The sequence below is a fragment of the Terrapene carolina genome, unplaced genomic scaffold (assembly GCF_002925995.2).
Source record: "Terrapene carolina triunguis isolate 2854851 unplaced genomic scaffold, T_m_triunguis-2.0 Scaffold210, whole genome shotgun sequence".
Taxonomy (NCBI): Eukaryota; Metazoa; Chordata; order Testudines; family Emydidae; genus Terrapene; species Terrapene triunguis.
Genome location: NW_020664561.1, coordinates 12,867,849 through 12,883,014, shown reverse-complemented (window position 1 = coordinate 12,883,014; position 15,166 = coordinate 12,867,849). Strand labels below are relative to the sequence as shown.

The 15,166-nt window shown below is 40.4% G+C and overlaps 1 protein-coding gene across 1 annotated transcript in view; it reads right to left on the bottom strand.

Annotated features, from left to right (window-relative positions):
• LOC112114863 (xenotropic and polytropic retrovirus receptor 1) overlaps positions 1 to 14,913 on the bottom strand; it is a 242,524-nt gene extending 227,611 nt beyond the window's left edge. Inside the window, exons 1-2 of the mRNA XM_024211775.2 lie at positions 14,720 to 14,913; positions 4,316 to 4,367 (exon numbers count right to left, since the gene is read on the bottom strand). Coding sequence (XP_024067543.2) covers positions 4,316 to 4,367; positions 14,720 to 14,788 — 121 coding nt within the window. The 5' untranslated portion in view covers positions 14,789 to 14,913. The remainder of the gene's footprint in view (positions 1 to 4,315; positions 4,368 to 14,719) is intronic.
• Between the last annotated feature and the right edge of the window lie 253 nt (positions 14,914 to 15,166).

Here is a 15,166-nt window from a genome sequence, read left to right as displayed (position 1 = left end):
GCTCTTGTAACCAGAGTATAGGCAGATAACAATGCTTTTGAAGGGTCTATGTGCATCCTCCCTCCCCTCCTCCCGGTTCCCTTTGTTTAGCCCTGTGACCTCACTCCCGTTCCTGTTATATCTTTAGTTGTCCCCCGAAATTACTTGGAATCCCGGACGTGTGGATCCTCCCCCTAGGTTGGGGGGAGGTCCTTTAGCAGTGGGCGGGCTTCCGCCCACCCACTTCCTGGATCCCAAAGGGATGTGCATCCCTTTGAAGAGCTATTTTGCCCAGCTCCAGAATTTGACCTAACATTTTCAATGTTTGTTAAAATACCTCACCTCCAACCAAACATGTCAGACGAACATATTAGATCAAGCATTCTCAAACTGGGGGCCGCGAGGTTACTACATAGGGGGTCATGAGCTGTCAGCCTCCACCCCAAACCCCGCTTTGCATCCAGCATTTATAATGATGTTAAATATATAAAAAAGTGTTTTTAATTTATAAGGGGGTGGGGGTCACACTCAGAGGCTTGCTATTTGACAGGGGTCACCAGTACAAAAGTTTGAGAACCACTGTCTTAGATAATGTTAGTAATTAAGTCAGCGCTTCTCAACCTTGAGCACTGCCATGGCAGGAGGGCATAAGGGAAGAGGATAAGAGCAATGGAGACAGAGAGAGATACCTGATCTTAAATCTCCTGTTGCTACTAAAAACATACTCCAAAAGCTGCATTTCCTTGACTGTCATCTGCCTTCCTTCCCTGTTGTCTCAGCAGCTCCTAATCCAGCTGGCCAAAGAAGCAGCACACATGTATATGAATGCAGGTTCAAGCAATAACCCCCCACCTTTATCCTCTTCTTCTGTAGGACTCAGCTCAACCACAAGAGCACATGCAGTCCATGAGACCACAGACACCCACCTCCACATCTCAAGCAGCATATTGGTGAAAGGGAAGTCAGCAGAAGCATGGAAGCAAAATAAAGAGTAGTAAAAGAGATTTTAAGTGAGAGCAACAAGGAGGGGGGAGAAGATAATGGAAAAGGAATAGATAAAAAGGGAGAGAGAGTTGAGCAAAAGAATGGTCATATGGTGACAACCATGCTGATACTTGGGGCAGAGGGACAGAAGGGAACATCTTCCCACCAATCCATCACAAGGACTACTTCAACAACAACAACAAAAAGAGTGGAACCACTAACTTAAATGGTTGCATGCAGGCATTTGCTGTTGCTATTGTCTAACTGGAGATAGATTGCTAAGCAAATTATTTTATGCCATACAAAATTAGGTTCAGTTTTATTTAAAAAAAAACCTCTCCTGCTTGGTTTTTTACATTAATAATATCAGGATGTCACTTACCCCTTTTTACTGAAGGACTTTGACAAGCTCTTTAGAGGACATCACAGGAGACTAAAACACAAGTTAAAGCTCTCCCATATCGTAACTAGAGGGACAATACAAATATTATACCATCTGACTATCTACTCTCATACACACACAGTTCCTTTTTCATTGGTACTTTAAATAAATATGTACAATATGCACAAAGACAGCACATCTAGATACTATGCTAAAAGTGTCAAAAGAAAAAAGTTACAGCTCTCAAAGTTTAATCATCACATTAGAGCTAACTTCCTGAGACATATTCTCCACACACCTTACCTTGTTATTTTTTAAAATCATATTTTAAACTATTAAGGAACAACAAAAACAAGGAAGTGAGAGTCTATGCTCTCATTCGGTATCACAACCAATGTATAAAGTCACCTAGCGTTTGAAGAACAACATAATACCAAGACAGAATGGAGTGAGTTAAGGATGGAGTTTCAGCCTTTACTTGGAAAAACCTGGCTTGTCTCAGTTCATGCTTTTTTAAAAAGAATTAAGTTTGTAATAAATTTGAAAGGTGCTGGATTAACAGCCATGCAAACTAAAGCCTTCTTTATGCACAGAAAAGGGACACAATACAGGCAGCAGCAATGCAAGTTCTCTCACACTGTCTCATCAATATGCTTGAACTATGTCTCAGAAACTAGGTGACATTTCCTGACCACTCAATTCTTGGCCTCTCTGAAATACAGGCCACTGAACAGCCATCAGATAGCAAGCTTGTATGGACATGGGATAGATGTGAGCCAGTGACCTAGAGATGGAAGGCAATAATATGTCATAGGTAACCCCAGGAGCCATCTAATCCCCATCCATTCCACTTACATTGGACTTCCACTAGTGTCAGGAAACCGTCTTTAAAAACACAGATTAAAGGTAATGTGCATAGTCAGCATGGACTAAGCAACACTGTTCCAAACCAGCATCAAATCAGTTTTCTAGATTAGGGAGTCTACAAAGTGTTTTCGACCATTTTTAAACAGTTTTGCACACTAGAAAAAAATAGGACACGGAGTGGAAATTTCAATGTCTTTGTAAAATCATTTACACAGTTTCCAAAATAATCCATATATTCCACCTGGGTGGCTGGACTGTAGCCACCTGGCTGTGGATGTCCAGTCCTGGGGTCTGGCACTTTACAGAAAAAGTATGTTTGTTTTAACAAAATTAGTAGACCGGGTCAAATAAGTAGTCAGGTGCCAAGGTAAGTCTAAGAATTATACCGGCTGGGCAGTGCTCCAAAGATACTTCCCTCCAATCAGGAGACTCCAGAGAGGTTTCTACTGGCTTTGATTATTCCTTTGAGAAGTATAATAAAGACTTGTCCCCACTACACACAGAGATAATTTAGCAATGTTCTTCTTTTAAATATTATTCTCACCAATCGAAGAACGGGTACATTAACATCTTGGAAGTTTAGTTTAACCTGCAGGAATCAAGTGACTAAAATTCCCCATCACTTACACTAAACCCGTAATTAAAACTCTCCCTATTCACAGCTATTTAGTGTACTACCTGGTAAAGACCCAGGAAATACATGGAGCTAATGGGCAGGAATGTAGGAGTTGACTGGTGGAGAGAGAAAAAATGAAAAAAATACATTTGACACTTGTATTTTTCATTGTTGCCTTTTCCACAACAGGTGAATAAGTAAATTAGTACTGCGGAATGATAAGAAAGATACCTGGGAGCTCTGATTTTAGAGAAAAACAGAAAATTCAAAGACCTTCTGCAAAGATTAACTGATTTTTATCTCATACTTAGTCTTCTGGAAGAGAAGAGAATGGAAAAATTAATCTTAGAATAATGAATAATGCATAGCAGTGATTAAAGTTCCAGTGCACTCTAGGAAAGTGACCAACCAGTTGTTAGCAATGCCCCACCCTTCTTTCAACTGGTAATGATAACAGTTTAACTGAAAGCATAGATGGGACGGAACTGTTTGACACCATTACAGAAAACATGACCAAGATTAACCAGCTGACCATGTTAGCATGTGTTTCCTGTCATATATATACCTAAAAAGGTAAATAAAGTCAAACTGTATTAAAATAGAGATTAACATAGAAGTGCCACTATAGTTAATGATACATTCTCACCTTCGATATTGCATTCAGTTTTAGTCACCTAACTGCAAAAAAGGCAAAAAGTTATGAGGAGGGTAACAAAAGTAGAGGCTGGAGCGAGCAATTTAAAGATTAGGATTATTTTGTAGTTCTCTTAGAAAGGAGAGGAAAGATAAATGTAATGAGTTTTATCAAGAAAGTTAGTTTTATGGGTAAGCACTCAATTAACAAAGCCTACTCATATAATGTAACAAGTTTAAAGCTGATAGAATTTTTTACATAACATTATCAAGGGAACTTAATGCCAGTGAACAGATACAAATGGCTTAGTAAGAAAAATATTAAAATAATTCTACATTTATACAAATAAGAATGGCATCCCAGTTGAACACAGGATAAATGTTAGCGGCTCTCACTTATGCTTCAGAGCATAAACTGACCAATAGCTGGGATCAGGAAATAATTATCCCAAAGTGCAACATTGCAGAAATTAGATGCATTATGGCTATTTTATACATTCCTGTCCAGCACTTCGTATTAGCCACTTTTGGGGATCGGAATTGTCATACCAGAACAGAGTACTATTCTCAACTCATGAAAGAGTCACTTCCACCACTGAATGATTGAGTGTCCATATACACAAAAAGAAAATAGCTGTTACAAGCCTCAGACTATAGAAATATCCTTTTACTGTTTTAATGATTCAGTACAAAAGGCTTTAGAGATCTGGAAAAGCAGAATTTTCTGCAGCCAGGATCTTGCTTCCCCTTTGGTCTATTAAGCCTGTCAGTTTCAGCAAATAGGCAAGGGGAAGCTGTGCTTGGTACTCAGCATCCAGTAATGCAAGTATGATTCAGGGTCACAGCTTGCTTACCTTCTATAGAAGGGGCCTGGTCCTGAGCTGCATACAGCATCTCCTTGAAAGCCTGCAGGAAACAGAAAAAATTCAACCAGTCAGCACAAAAAACTTAAGTCACTCTGATAAGCCTGTTTGAAAATGAGTAGCAATTAAAGTCTTTTTAATTCCTCAAGACTGATATATAAAGCTATGGAATGTGAAGACACTGGAATTATACTTATTCCTGACAACAAAGGAAACACACAAACCACGTGTTTACTGACAGCTTTGTCTAAAACCAGTTGCCTTGCTGTCTAAAAGACTACCCTGACAGCACGTGTAAATATGCTCTTTTGGAAAAATATTTCCTATTAGGTAGGATAGGATTTTACTAGAGAGAAACCTGACAATACCAGAGCTTCGGTGTGACATAACAGGAATCTGTCATGGCAAAGGAAGAAAGAGCCTCAGGGACTGCTTATCGATATTGTGAAGTACTGAAAAATATATACTTTTCTTTAAAAAGTGAATACCACGTGAGAAAAGAAATCAGCACATTTCCCTTTTAGTCTTCTTTTGAAGTAGAGACTAAAAAAGGAAAATATTAATCCAGATAAGGCTCGTTAACCAGAACTCCGGAACCATAGTGTCTCACGCTCCAGAACTCAAGGGATCAAATAGCTCAGGAAATCCAGGACACTAGTTTTCTAGTACAGGAAGCAGTTTCACAAATCAAACTGGCAGAGGTAACACAGTTAAAGATATACTTTGGGCAATCCATTCAACTGCTACATGCACAACCTGGGTTCAAGAGTGGTATTCAATCATCCCAAAAATACTCATGTGTTCCAAGCCCACAGTCTGTGTCAGTTGCAATCCTTTTTATATGATGATTTTCAGCTAGTTACTGAAGCAATACCAACAATTCAAGAGTGGGTCTTATACTCTACACTCCTGGTTACTACACAAGTGCAAATAAGAAAGAAACAGGATGAATTGTGGCCTGTTGCTGAAAGATATAATGGTAAAGCCTAGACTTGTCATGCTGGAGCCAGAAACAGCCCAGAAGAAACATCCCCATTGCATATGTTATTGTTAAGGCAAACAATACCCACTATATAGAGTGCATGATGAATGTGCAAGTGGTAGAGATACAGTTGCTGTGCAAACCATAACTGAATGTTCAGATTTGTGAACATATCAACATCTAAACCATCATGTTTTAACAAGAGTTGCGTTGTCTGGTTCCATTTTAGGATATATGAAGTGTCCAGCCTGTCCTTTTTGGCTGTTATCCTAATCCAACCTGAGAACATGTTCTACAAACCTATTTCCTGCAACCAACAAGATGCAAACCCCAATCCTTGAGCCCCACTCCAATTCTCCAAGATCAAGGCACTGCAGCATAATTAGCAAATAGTACTCAAAGAAAAAAAAGCAAACTGATTAGAGAGAAATTAGAGAGAAAATCAGAAGAACTGTGGCAACATGGTGGTCATAATCTTGCAAAGTAAATACAAGGTCTAAAGGACACATCTTTATTTCAGGATACCACAAATGGCAAGTTAAATAGACAGTTTTAGCCATCTCCCAAAGGTCTGATTCCTGAATCCACAGAGAGGTCTCGGCATGGGTCACTTGCATAACTGTGTTTTCCTACTTAAGACATTGTTTACTCATCTTCTCCATCCGAGTCAACCTTCCCCCTTCACTGTTTTCTTTTTTAAACATTCCCAGCAAATACTTGGCATTTGAATCTGCTTCTCCACATGACTTGCTAGTTAGTTGCATATGACCTGGGTTCCACAGTCTATCAAGTGGCAAAAGTGTTCTTGTTTTTCCTCCTATTAATCTTTGCCTAGCTATAACTTTTTCCATGCACTAAAACATTCACACAGCCCTTAAGAAATATAAAGTACAAGAAAAAAGGCTAGTTGAAATCTCCTTCTATAAGAAGGAAGCTGCTTCCCAAATCTCCTCAGAAGCATATAAACAGTCAAGGGAAAGGAAATTCTCCACCATTCCAAAACATGATACGCTGGTATCACCATAATGAGGGCCGTGTAAGTATTTAAATAGATAATAAACCTCCCTCCTCTGAAAATAATATCTAAAAAATGAGGACCAGCTTTTAAAAAGATTCAAGTCAATTTAAAATTTCTCCAACTTCAGTCCAAACCAAACTAATACAGTAAACTCATTAATTCGCAATGAATGGGAGACTCAATGCAGATTATGAGTAATGAAACAAATATAAACAAAATAAACATTGCTACAGCAATATTAAGTCTTCTCTGATAATCCAGGTTGGGGAGTGGGGGTGTCAGCATTACAGATTAACAAAAGGAACCCCTACTGTATTTTTTCTCTTAGGCCTTGTCTACACAATAGACTTGTACCAATAAAATTCAAACAGTTTAGAAGTTCGTGAAGTTAAATCAGTGCAAGCCCGTTTTGTGTACATTCAAATCTGTCTGAGTGCCTTATTACGATTTAGATTGAGTTGATTCCTTACCAATTTAAGCTCACGCAATAAAAGACACAAACCCTCTGAAATCTAGACATCTCTACTTTTCTTCTTCTTGAGCATATCAAATTGAGGTCCCAGGCTGGCCAGTTCCGCCAGGATAAGAATTTAAACTAAGTTGGATAGGAAAGGATGGTGACTACCAAAAACTACTAACCTCTAAAGGAGGTATTCTTTTTACAGTCACTTTAAGGTGAAATCTTATTCACTTTATTCAGTTGTAGTGCTACTCTGCATGGCTCTGTCTACAGCGATGGTTCTCAAACTATTGTACTGGTGACCCCTTTCGCACAGCAAGCCTCTGAGTGCGACCCCCCCATTATAAATTAAAAACACTTGTTTATATATTTAACACCATTATAAATGCTGGAGGCAAAGCTGGGTTTGAAGTGGAGGCTGACTGCTCGCAACCCCCCAAGTAATAACCTCGTGACCCCCTGAGGGGTGCTGACCCCCAGTTTGAGAACCCCTGGTCTACAGGGTACTGTTTCACATAAATCAGTGGTTCTCAACCTATTTACCATTATGGACCACATATGCAGCTTTATGTGAGCCACATCTACACAATATATTTACTACCTGTATGGCCCTGAGGATGTCACATGGTCCGCAGCTGTGTGCTGACTGGGCCACAAGTGGCCCGCAGGCTGAGAAGCACTGACAGATCAAAAGTAACCCTGGAGGGGAAGCAACTCATGTCACTCAAACTTGTTGATTAAACCATAGTGTTGGACTTCAAGTGGATTTGTTAGAAATAGAATAAAGGGAGTCATGTCTAGCATACTACTAGAAGGATTGTGTCCATGATGCAAAGCCTTACAAGGGAAGATGTGAAGTGGGGAAAAATAAAATGCTCCTCGGGTCTATAAGAGGAACCAAGAATGAAGGGTGCTTATATTCTTATTTGTTCAAGGAAGTCTAAATCCCTTTCTTGAGCTAGCTTGGATCCCATCTGGGCTCAACTAGCTTTCACACTGCTAAGTATGAGGGGGATTTTTGGAAGTGAAAGGTTAAATTGATTTTGTATTAATAATTTAGCCCAAAATTCTTGGACAAGTTCCTCCTGTTATAAAACTCCAAAGAGCATGGGGCTGGAAAATACAGAATTTCTTTAAAATCTGTGAGATAAGGTTGGTGTTCTAAAGGAATTTTAAAATCTGTAACGTACATATTTTCTATATCCATAGTTTCACGATTAACCTCTAGAAAATAGGTTTCAGAGTAGCAGCCGTGTTAGTCTGTATCCGCAAAAAGAACAGGAGTACTTGTGGCACCTTAGAGACTAACAAATTTATTAGAGCATAAGCTTTCGTGGGCTACAACCCACTTCTTCGGATGCATATTGAGTGAAACATATATCGAGGAGATATATATACACACATACAGAGAGCATGAACAGGTGGGAGTTGTCTTACCAACTCTGAGAGGCCAATTAAGTAAGAGAAAAAAAAAAAACTTTTGAAGTGATAATCAAGGTAGCCAAGTACAGACAGTTTGATAAGAAGCAAGTGTGAGAATACTTACAAGGGGAGATAGATTCAATGTTTGTAATGGCTCAGCCTCTAGAAAATATGCAGTGCTAGTGAAAGATTCTAGATTATCAGCCTTGAAAACTGGAGGGTACCAGCTGTCAGTGGACACTAGAACTGAACTGAAATATGTAAAGTCAGGAAGCTACATAGTAGCAGATTCAGTCACTGTTCACCTGACCTATATAATTAAACAGATGATCTAGAAGTGAAAGGCTCAAAGACCTTTACCAATCACCTGAGCCACACCATGCCAAGATTACAACCAACAACAGGATTTTTTTTAATCAATTGAGGGGTGTTTTTTTAAACTTATCCTTGTTACGTCTAACCTAAAATTATTAGAACAAAGATTTTTTTCCTGCTTTGTGTTACTGACAGTAATTTGTATCTGCCGTCAGCTTACCCCATTTGGATCGCACACAAAGAGGAAAGAAAATCCTTTACAAAATAGGAAAAATATGGCTACAAAGCCAAAACTGACAGATATTCAGACTTCAAAAAAAGCAGATTTTAACAAATTCAGAACTGGTAAGTAAGGTTCCATTAGAAGAAATCTAATGGGAAAAGGAATTCAGGAAAGCTGGCAGTTTTTCTAAGAAACAATATTAAAGGTACAACAGCAAATTATCCATTGTGAAGGAAAGATAAGACGACTAGTAAGAGGCCAATATGGTTTCACCAGGAGCTCTTGAATGACCTGAAAATCAATAAGGAATCCTATAAAAAGCAGAGGCATGGACAAACTGCATAGGAGGAGTACAGAAGAATACCACGGGCATGTAGGGACAAAATCAGAAAGGATAAGGCGCAAACTGAATTTTTGAATCAACAACAATAAGAAGAGGTTCTATAAATACATACATTAGGAGCAAGAGAAAGACAAAGGAAAGTACAGCTCCATGACTTAGTGAGGAAGGAGCACTAACAACATATCAAGAAGGCTAAGGTGCTTAACACCTATTTTGTCTTCATTAAAAAGATTAACTGTGACCAGATAAAATAACACAATTAATATTAACAAGAGGGAAGGAACACAAGCCAAAATAGGAAAAAAACAGGCTAAATAATATTTAGATAAGTTAGGTGTATCCAAGTCAGCAGGGTGGGCCTGATGAAATTCATCCAAGGGCACTTAAGGACCTAGCTGAAGCAATCTCAGAACTATTAGCAATTATATTTGAGAACACATGGAGGGCTGGTGAGGTCCCAGAGGACTAGAGAAAGGCAAACAAGGTACCTATCTTTAAAAAGGGGGACAAAGAAAACCCAGAGAAATATAGATCAGTCAGCCTAACTTCAATATCTGGAAAGATACTGGAACAATTGATTAAACAATAGATCTGTAAGCACCTAGAGGATAATAGGGTAATAAGTAATAGCCAGCATGGATTTGTCATGAACAAATTATGCCAAACCAATCTAATTTCCTTCTTTGAGAGGGTTACTGGCCTAGTGAATAAGGGGGAAACAGTAGATACGATACATCTTGATTTTAGTAAGGCTTTCAACAGTCCCACTTGACATTCTCATAAGCAAACTAGGGAAATGATGTTTATAGTAAATTATTAATAGGTGGGAGCATAACTAGTTGAAAGACCATACTCAAAGAGTAGCTATCAATGGTTCACTGTCAAACTGGGAGGATGTGTCCAGTGGGGTCCCCCAGGGGTCTGTCCTGGTCCAGAACTATTCAATATTTTCATTAATTACTTGAACAATGGAGTGGAGAGTATGTTTATAACATTTGCAGATTACATTAAATTGGGCGGGGTTGCTACCAGTCAAAAGGACAGGATTAAAATTGAAAATGATTTTGACAAATTGGAGAACTGGTCTGAAATCAACATGATGAAATTCAATAAAGACAAATGCAAAGTACTACATTTAGGAAGAAAAAAATCAAATGCATGACTACAAAATGGAGAATATGTGGTTATACAATAGCACAGCTGAAAAAAAATCTAGGAGTTATAGATGCTCACAAATTGAATATAAGTCAACAATGTAATGTGTGACAAAGAGTCCTGTGGCACCTTGTAGACTAACAGACGTATTGGAGCATAAGCTTTCATGGGTGAATACCCACTTCGTCAGACACAATGTGGTTGCAGAAAAGGCTAATTCTTCCTGGGGTCCCAGGAGTGTCATGTGTAAGACACGGGAGGTTATTGTCCCACTCTACTTGAAACTGGTGAGACCCCAACTAGAGTACTGTGTCTAGTTCTAGGAGCCACACTTTAGGAAAGATGTGGACAAACTGGAGAGCGTCCAGAGGAGAGCAACAAAAATTATAAAAGGTGTAGAAAACCTCACCTACAAGGAAAGACCAAAAAAACTGGGCATGTTTAGTCTTGAGAAAAGACAATGGGGGGATGGAGGGGGAGAGTGGAGGGAAAGATAGTCTTCAAATATGTTACACTGGTATGTTATATGTGTTATACCAGCTGTTATAAAGAGGACAGTTATCAACTGTTTTCCATGTCCAATAAAAGGTAGGACAAGAAGTAATTGGCTTAATCTAAGCAAGGGAGATTTAGGTTAGACATTAGGAAAAATTTTCTACCTGTAAGGGTATTTAAGCACTGGAATAGACTTCCAAGGGAGGCTGTGGAATCTTATCATTGGAGGTTTTTAAGAACAGGTTAGAAAAGCACCAGCCAGGGATAGTCTAGGTTTACTTGGTCCTGCCTCAGCGCAGGGGGCTGGAGTAGGTCCCTTGAGCAACCTTCTAGCCCTAAATTGCTATGATTCTAGGAAACCTCATTCAGGAGATGTCTTTGTTTTCTGTTTCCAGTATCTCTTTTAGAAAATATCTATCAGAGGCAAGATACAACATTAACTGATATTTTTAGAAAACAAATATCCACTTGAAATTTTTAGCCACCACTTGGTTACATAATTTTCTAAATTACCCAGTGAACTGGCAACTTTGTTCTCATCAAACTAAACTTAAGCCATTTTTAGTAAGATGATTGTTAACTGGTATTCAAATTCCTTTGGAACTGGGGAATGAAGAGAAGAGGTAGGATTGGTCAAAACAGCAGACATTAATATTACTCTGCTATCCCACTTCAAGTTGTTTCAGCTTCTATGAGCCGAACTAAGACAAATCTAAATGATTTTAGAGCTCTTTTCCTTTCAACAATTCTCTTATCAATTTATTTCTACTGTGAATATTAAGATGTGAAGTCCCCCACAAAAACACAAAAGCTCAAGTAGCAGAGAATGGATTTTTTTTTTTTTTTTTTAAATGAGCCATTACCAGTTCAGAAGAAGTTGTTGCTGGTCATGGGTTTCCTAAAGCTCTCTGGTGTCTCTCACATATTTCAAGTTGCGGAGGAATCAGACATATCATGAGCAGCAATAACTGTTACTGAAGTCTCTAAAAACAATTTTATCCATGTATACACCTGAAAAAAACCAGACTTGACCTCCATCAGGTCAAAATGGAACCTTCCAACAAATCCCATGAACCAGATTTCAAACTAAGTAATCAGCAAGAGCTTTTGAAAGTTGTGATAGCTAATACAAAACTGTTTTGAAAACAATGAAATACTAGAAGATGATGGTAAAAGAAAGAGCCTCCCTAAACTTGGAATGAATGAAAATGCAAAGTTTGTGCTGACACAAAAAAATACAAGTCCCAACAACAAATATCACTGAAGGTACTAACAAATGAGAATGCAAAATAGGCTACAGTATCACTGAGTGTGAAAACACAAGTATCTGAATGAGGAAAGATATCATACTATGATATTAATATTTATTCACTCTCTAGAGTCTTACCAAAAATTGGGGAAGATGCACATAAGAGTAGCTTCACTAACTTGCCTACCAGTCTTACCTGAAATATATATATGAAGAACAAAAGTAGATTTTCCAGTAGTGTCAGTACTAGCACGGAAGCATTAATAATTTATTCCTGCAAAGCTTTGAGTAACAAAGGATGTTAGCGTTCAGAAGACTTCATGCCGAATACTGCCATGAATATCTGTGCAGAAATCCAACTGACAGATGTATTTGTACACACAAAGTCCACTGGAATAATTTAGTCCATTTTTTTTTTTGTTTCTTTTGCAAATATTATGCTGGATAATAATTTTATGGGATTCTTGCTACTTGGTTAAAATAGATTTCAAGAAATCACGAGGACTTATATATACTGCAAAGCATTATTTCAGATGTTCTCAAACCTTTAAGGTTTAATAAATTTTAAATACTGAACCTTTCTGTATTGCCTTTCCCATTTGTTCTTTTAAATAACAACATTCTATACCCCAATTTAGGATTAGTCAAGGGATAATTTCATTGCTATCTTCTGAAGTTTTTTATTCTCTCACCATAAATTGATGTAATAAAATCTGAAAAAAAATAAAAGCTATTTTCTGCAAATAATCCATGATTAATAGAGCAGAATTTTGCATGAATTGTGTTCATGAAGATTAAGAGTCTGCAACTTAAGTGGATTAATCCTAAAATCAAGTATGAAGCAGACAAATGCAATGCAAATTTCCCCAGAAGGCCTCACTAACCTTAAAAAATTAAGTAACTGTTGCTATAAAAACCATAATGTTCTCAGCCATTCAGGTAGATGTTTATAGTCACCACAGCTGTCCCTTCAGTTCTGATCTTTAGGAGCCATACTTCACTGAGAGGCAACTCTGAGCCACAGAGGTCATATATTCCAAGCCTCCACATGTGAATAACTGACAGTGGTGCTGAAAATCACTTGCTCACAAGAAGCCGTAAAAACACCACCAAATTTAATAAGAACTGTAATCTGGGCTCTTGCCAGGGTCCCAGAACTGAAAGAACATGAAACAATACAGCATTACACATAACTCTATACTACAATTCCACAGCCTCTATATTTCTAATTTATGTAAAGTTACCATAAAAAGAAAATACTACAAAGGAGAAGTAATTCTCAGCCTCTTGCATACCATCAATCACATATTTTATATTATCACTGGTTTCTCCTAATAATCCCCACTAAATGTTTTTAAATAATTTATTTATTCTTCAAGCTCCTAAACCCAGCTCATCTGCTATCAGAGAGGTTATATGCAAAAATCCAATGTTAATCTTAATGTTACAGCTATTACTTCAAGTTGCTTTTGCCCAAGCTCTATGGATGACATGAGCTCCAGTCTCATTCTTAAAATCTACCTAGGTGTATAAACATATTGACTTTGCACTGTGTTCCTGATGAGCATATAAACGGAAACCGCTGGATGCTAGATAATGTTGCTGACCACAAAAATAATCTCTCAGATCCAAGTGTTTATATGGCAAATTATCATTATTTATTTAATACAACCCTTAGTGCTCATTGGGTATTTTTCGGGTTACAGTCTTTCATTTAAGTATATGCAACCAAAATATATACAGCAATGTTTATTTTTTAAAGTATTGATGCCATATAAAGGCTTATTTATTTAAATGGCCACGCCAGTTATTTGTTTCTTCCAAGCCTCAAAAAGCAAAAAAAATTACAGTCCAAGTTCCAGAATTATGGACAAAAACTACACCAGCAAAAACATTTTAATTATTTTGTATAATTGTAACATTTTACTTTATAAATTTGGAAACAGAAGTCTTTCAGAGCATGCTTCTAGGCTACCTTTATGTCAAGTTTCAATCCAGTTAGAGCGCCCCTGGATAGACATTTACCTCACTGATCAGGGCTGGGGTGAACAGGGACGGGAGTGATGGAAAGAGAGATGACCTGAGAGGTGCTAAAAAGAGATTCGGGCTGATCACGGGCAGGGTGACTGATAGGAGTCCGATCAGGAAACACTTCCAGCAGGGCACAGGGGATGATGGGATGAAATGAGAGCCCTCTGGGCTGGGAGAACCCCAAAAGCAGAGGGCGTGACATGGGATGCTAGCGGAGAGCCGCGCAAAGGGAGGAAATGCTGGATTTGGGGTTCCTTTTGCGAAAGCCCTGGCAGAAGGGCACAGGGTGACAGAGACGCCTCGGCAGCCTAAGGGATGGGGAAGTGGGGCAATAGGGGGCTGCTCCGATGAAAGCTCCCGGGAGGGGGGGAGGCTGTGGGATAAGGAGCCACTACTGATCGGAGAGAACCCGGGGCTGTCACCTCCCCGGTGACCGGGACCGTCCCTCAGGCACACCAGCGGCCGGGGATCATACAGCAGGCAGGCAGCCGAGGGGGCCGGGTCGCTGCTGGGGGCCGCGCCGGTAAGCCCAGCCCCGAAGGAGCCGAGCTCCTTCTCACAGCTCGCTCGGCTGCGAGGCCCTGGCTCCCCGCCGCGGGGCGCCTGGAGACCCCCCCTCCCGCGGCAGCGCTGTCCCCGGCGCCCCGCACCGGACGCGGCGCCCGCCCCTCGGGGCTGAGCGCGCCGGCCCGGCCCGCGTACCTCATACTGGATGTACTGCTTCCGCCACTCGGGCGTGATGTGCGCGGAGAGGTGCTCGGCGAACTTCATCCTGCCGCCCCTACCCGGCCGCCGCCGCGCTCACTCGGCTGCCCCGGAGCCGGCTCCGCGGGACCCTGCGGTGGCTGGTGCTAGCGGGCCGGTGCTGCTGCCCCCGCCGCCGCACATGGGCCCCGCTCCTCGCTCCCGCCGCCCGCACTGCGTCCCCTCCCCCCCGCCCAGCTCGGGTCTCCTCAGCGCTGCCCTGCCGCCCACTGCGGCCCCGCCGCAGCCGCCGCCATCTTTCTCTCTTCGCTCACCCTGCCCCCCCTCCCGCCGGTAGGACGTCATCGCCATGGTAACCGCCGCCCCCCTCCTCCACCTCAGCCCGGAGACCGGCCGGGGGCGGGGTCTAGAGCCAGGGGGCGCGGCAGGAGTAACAGGGAGCCC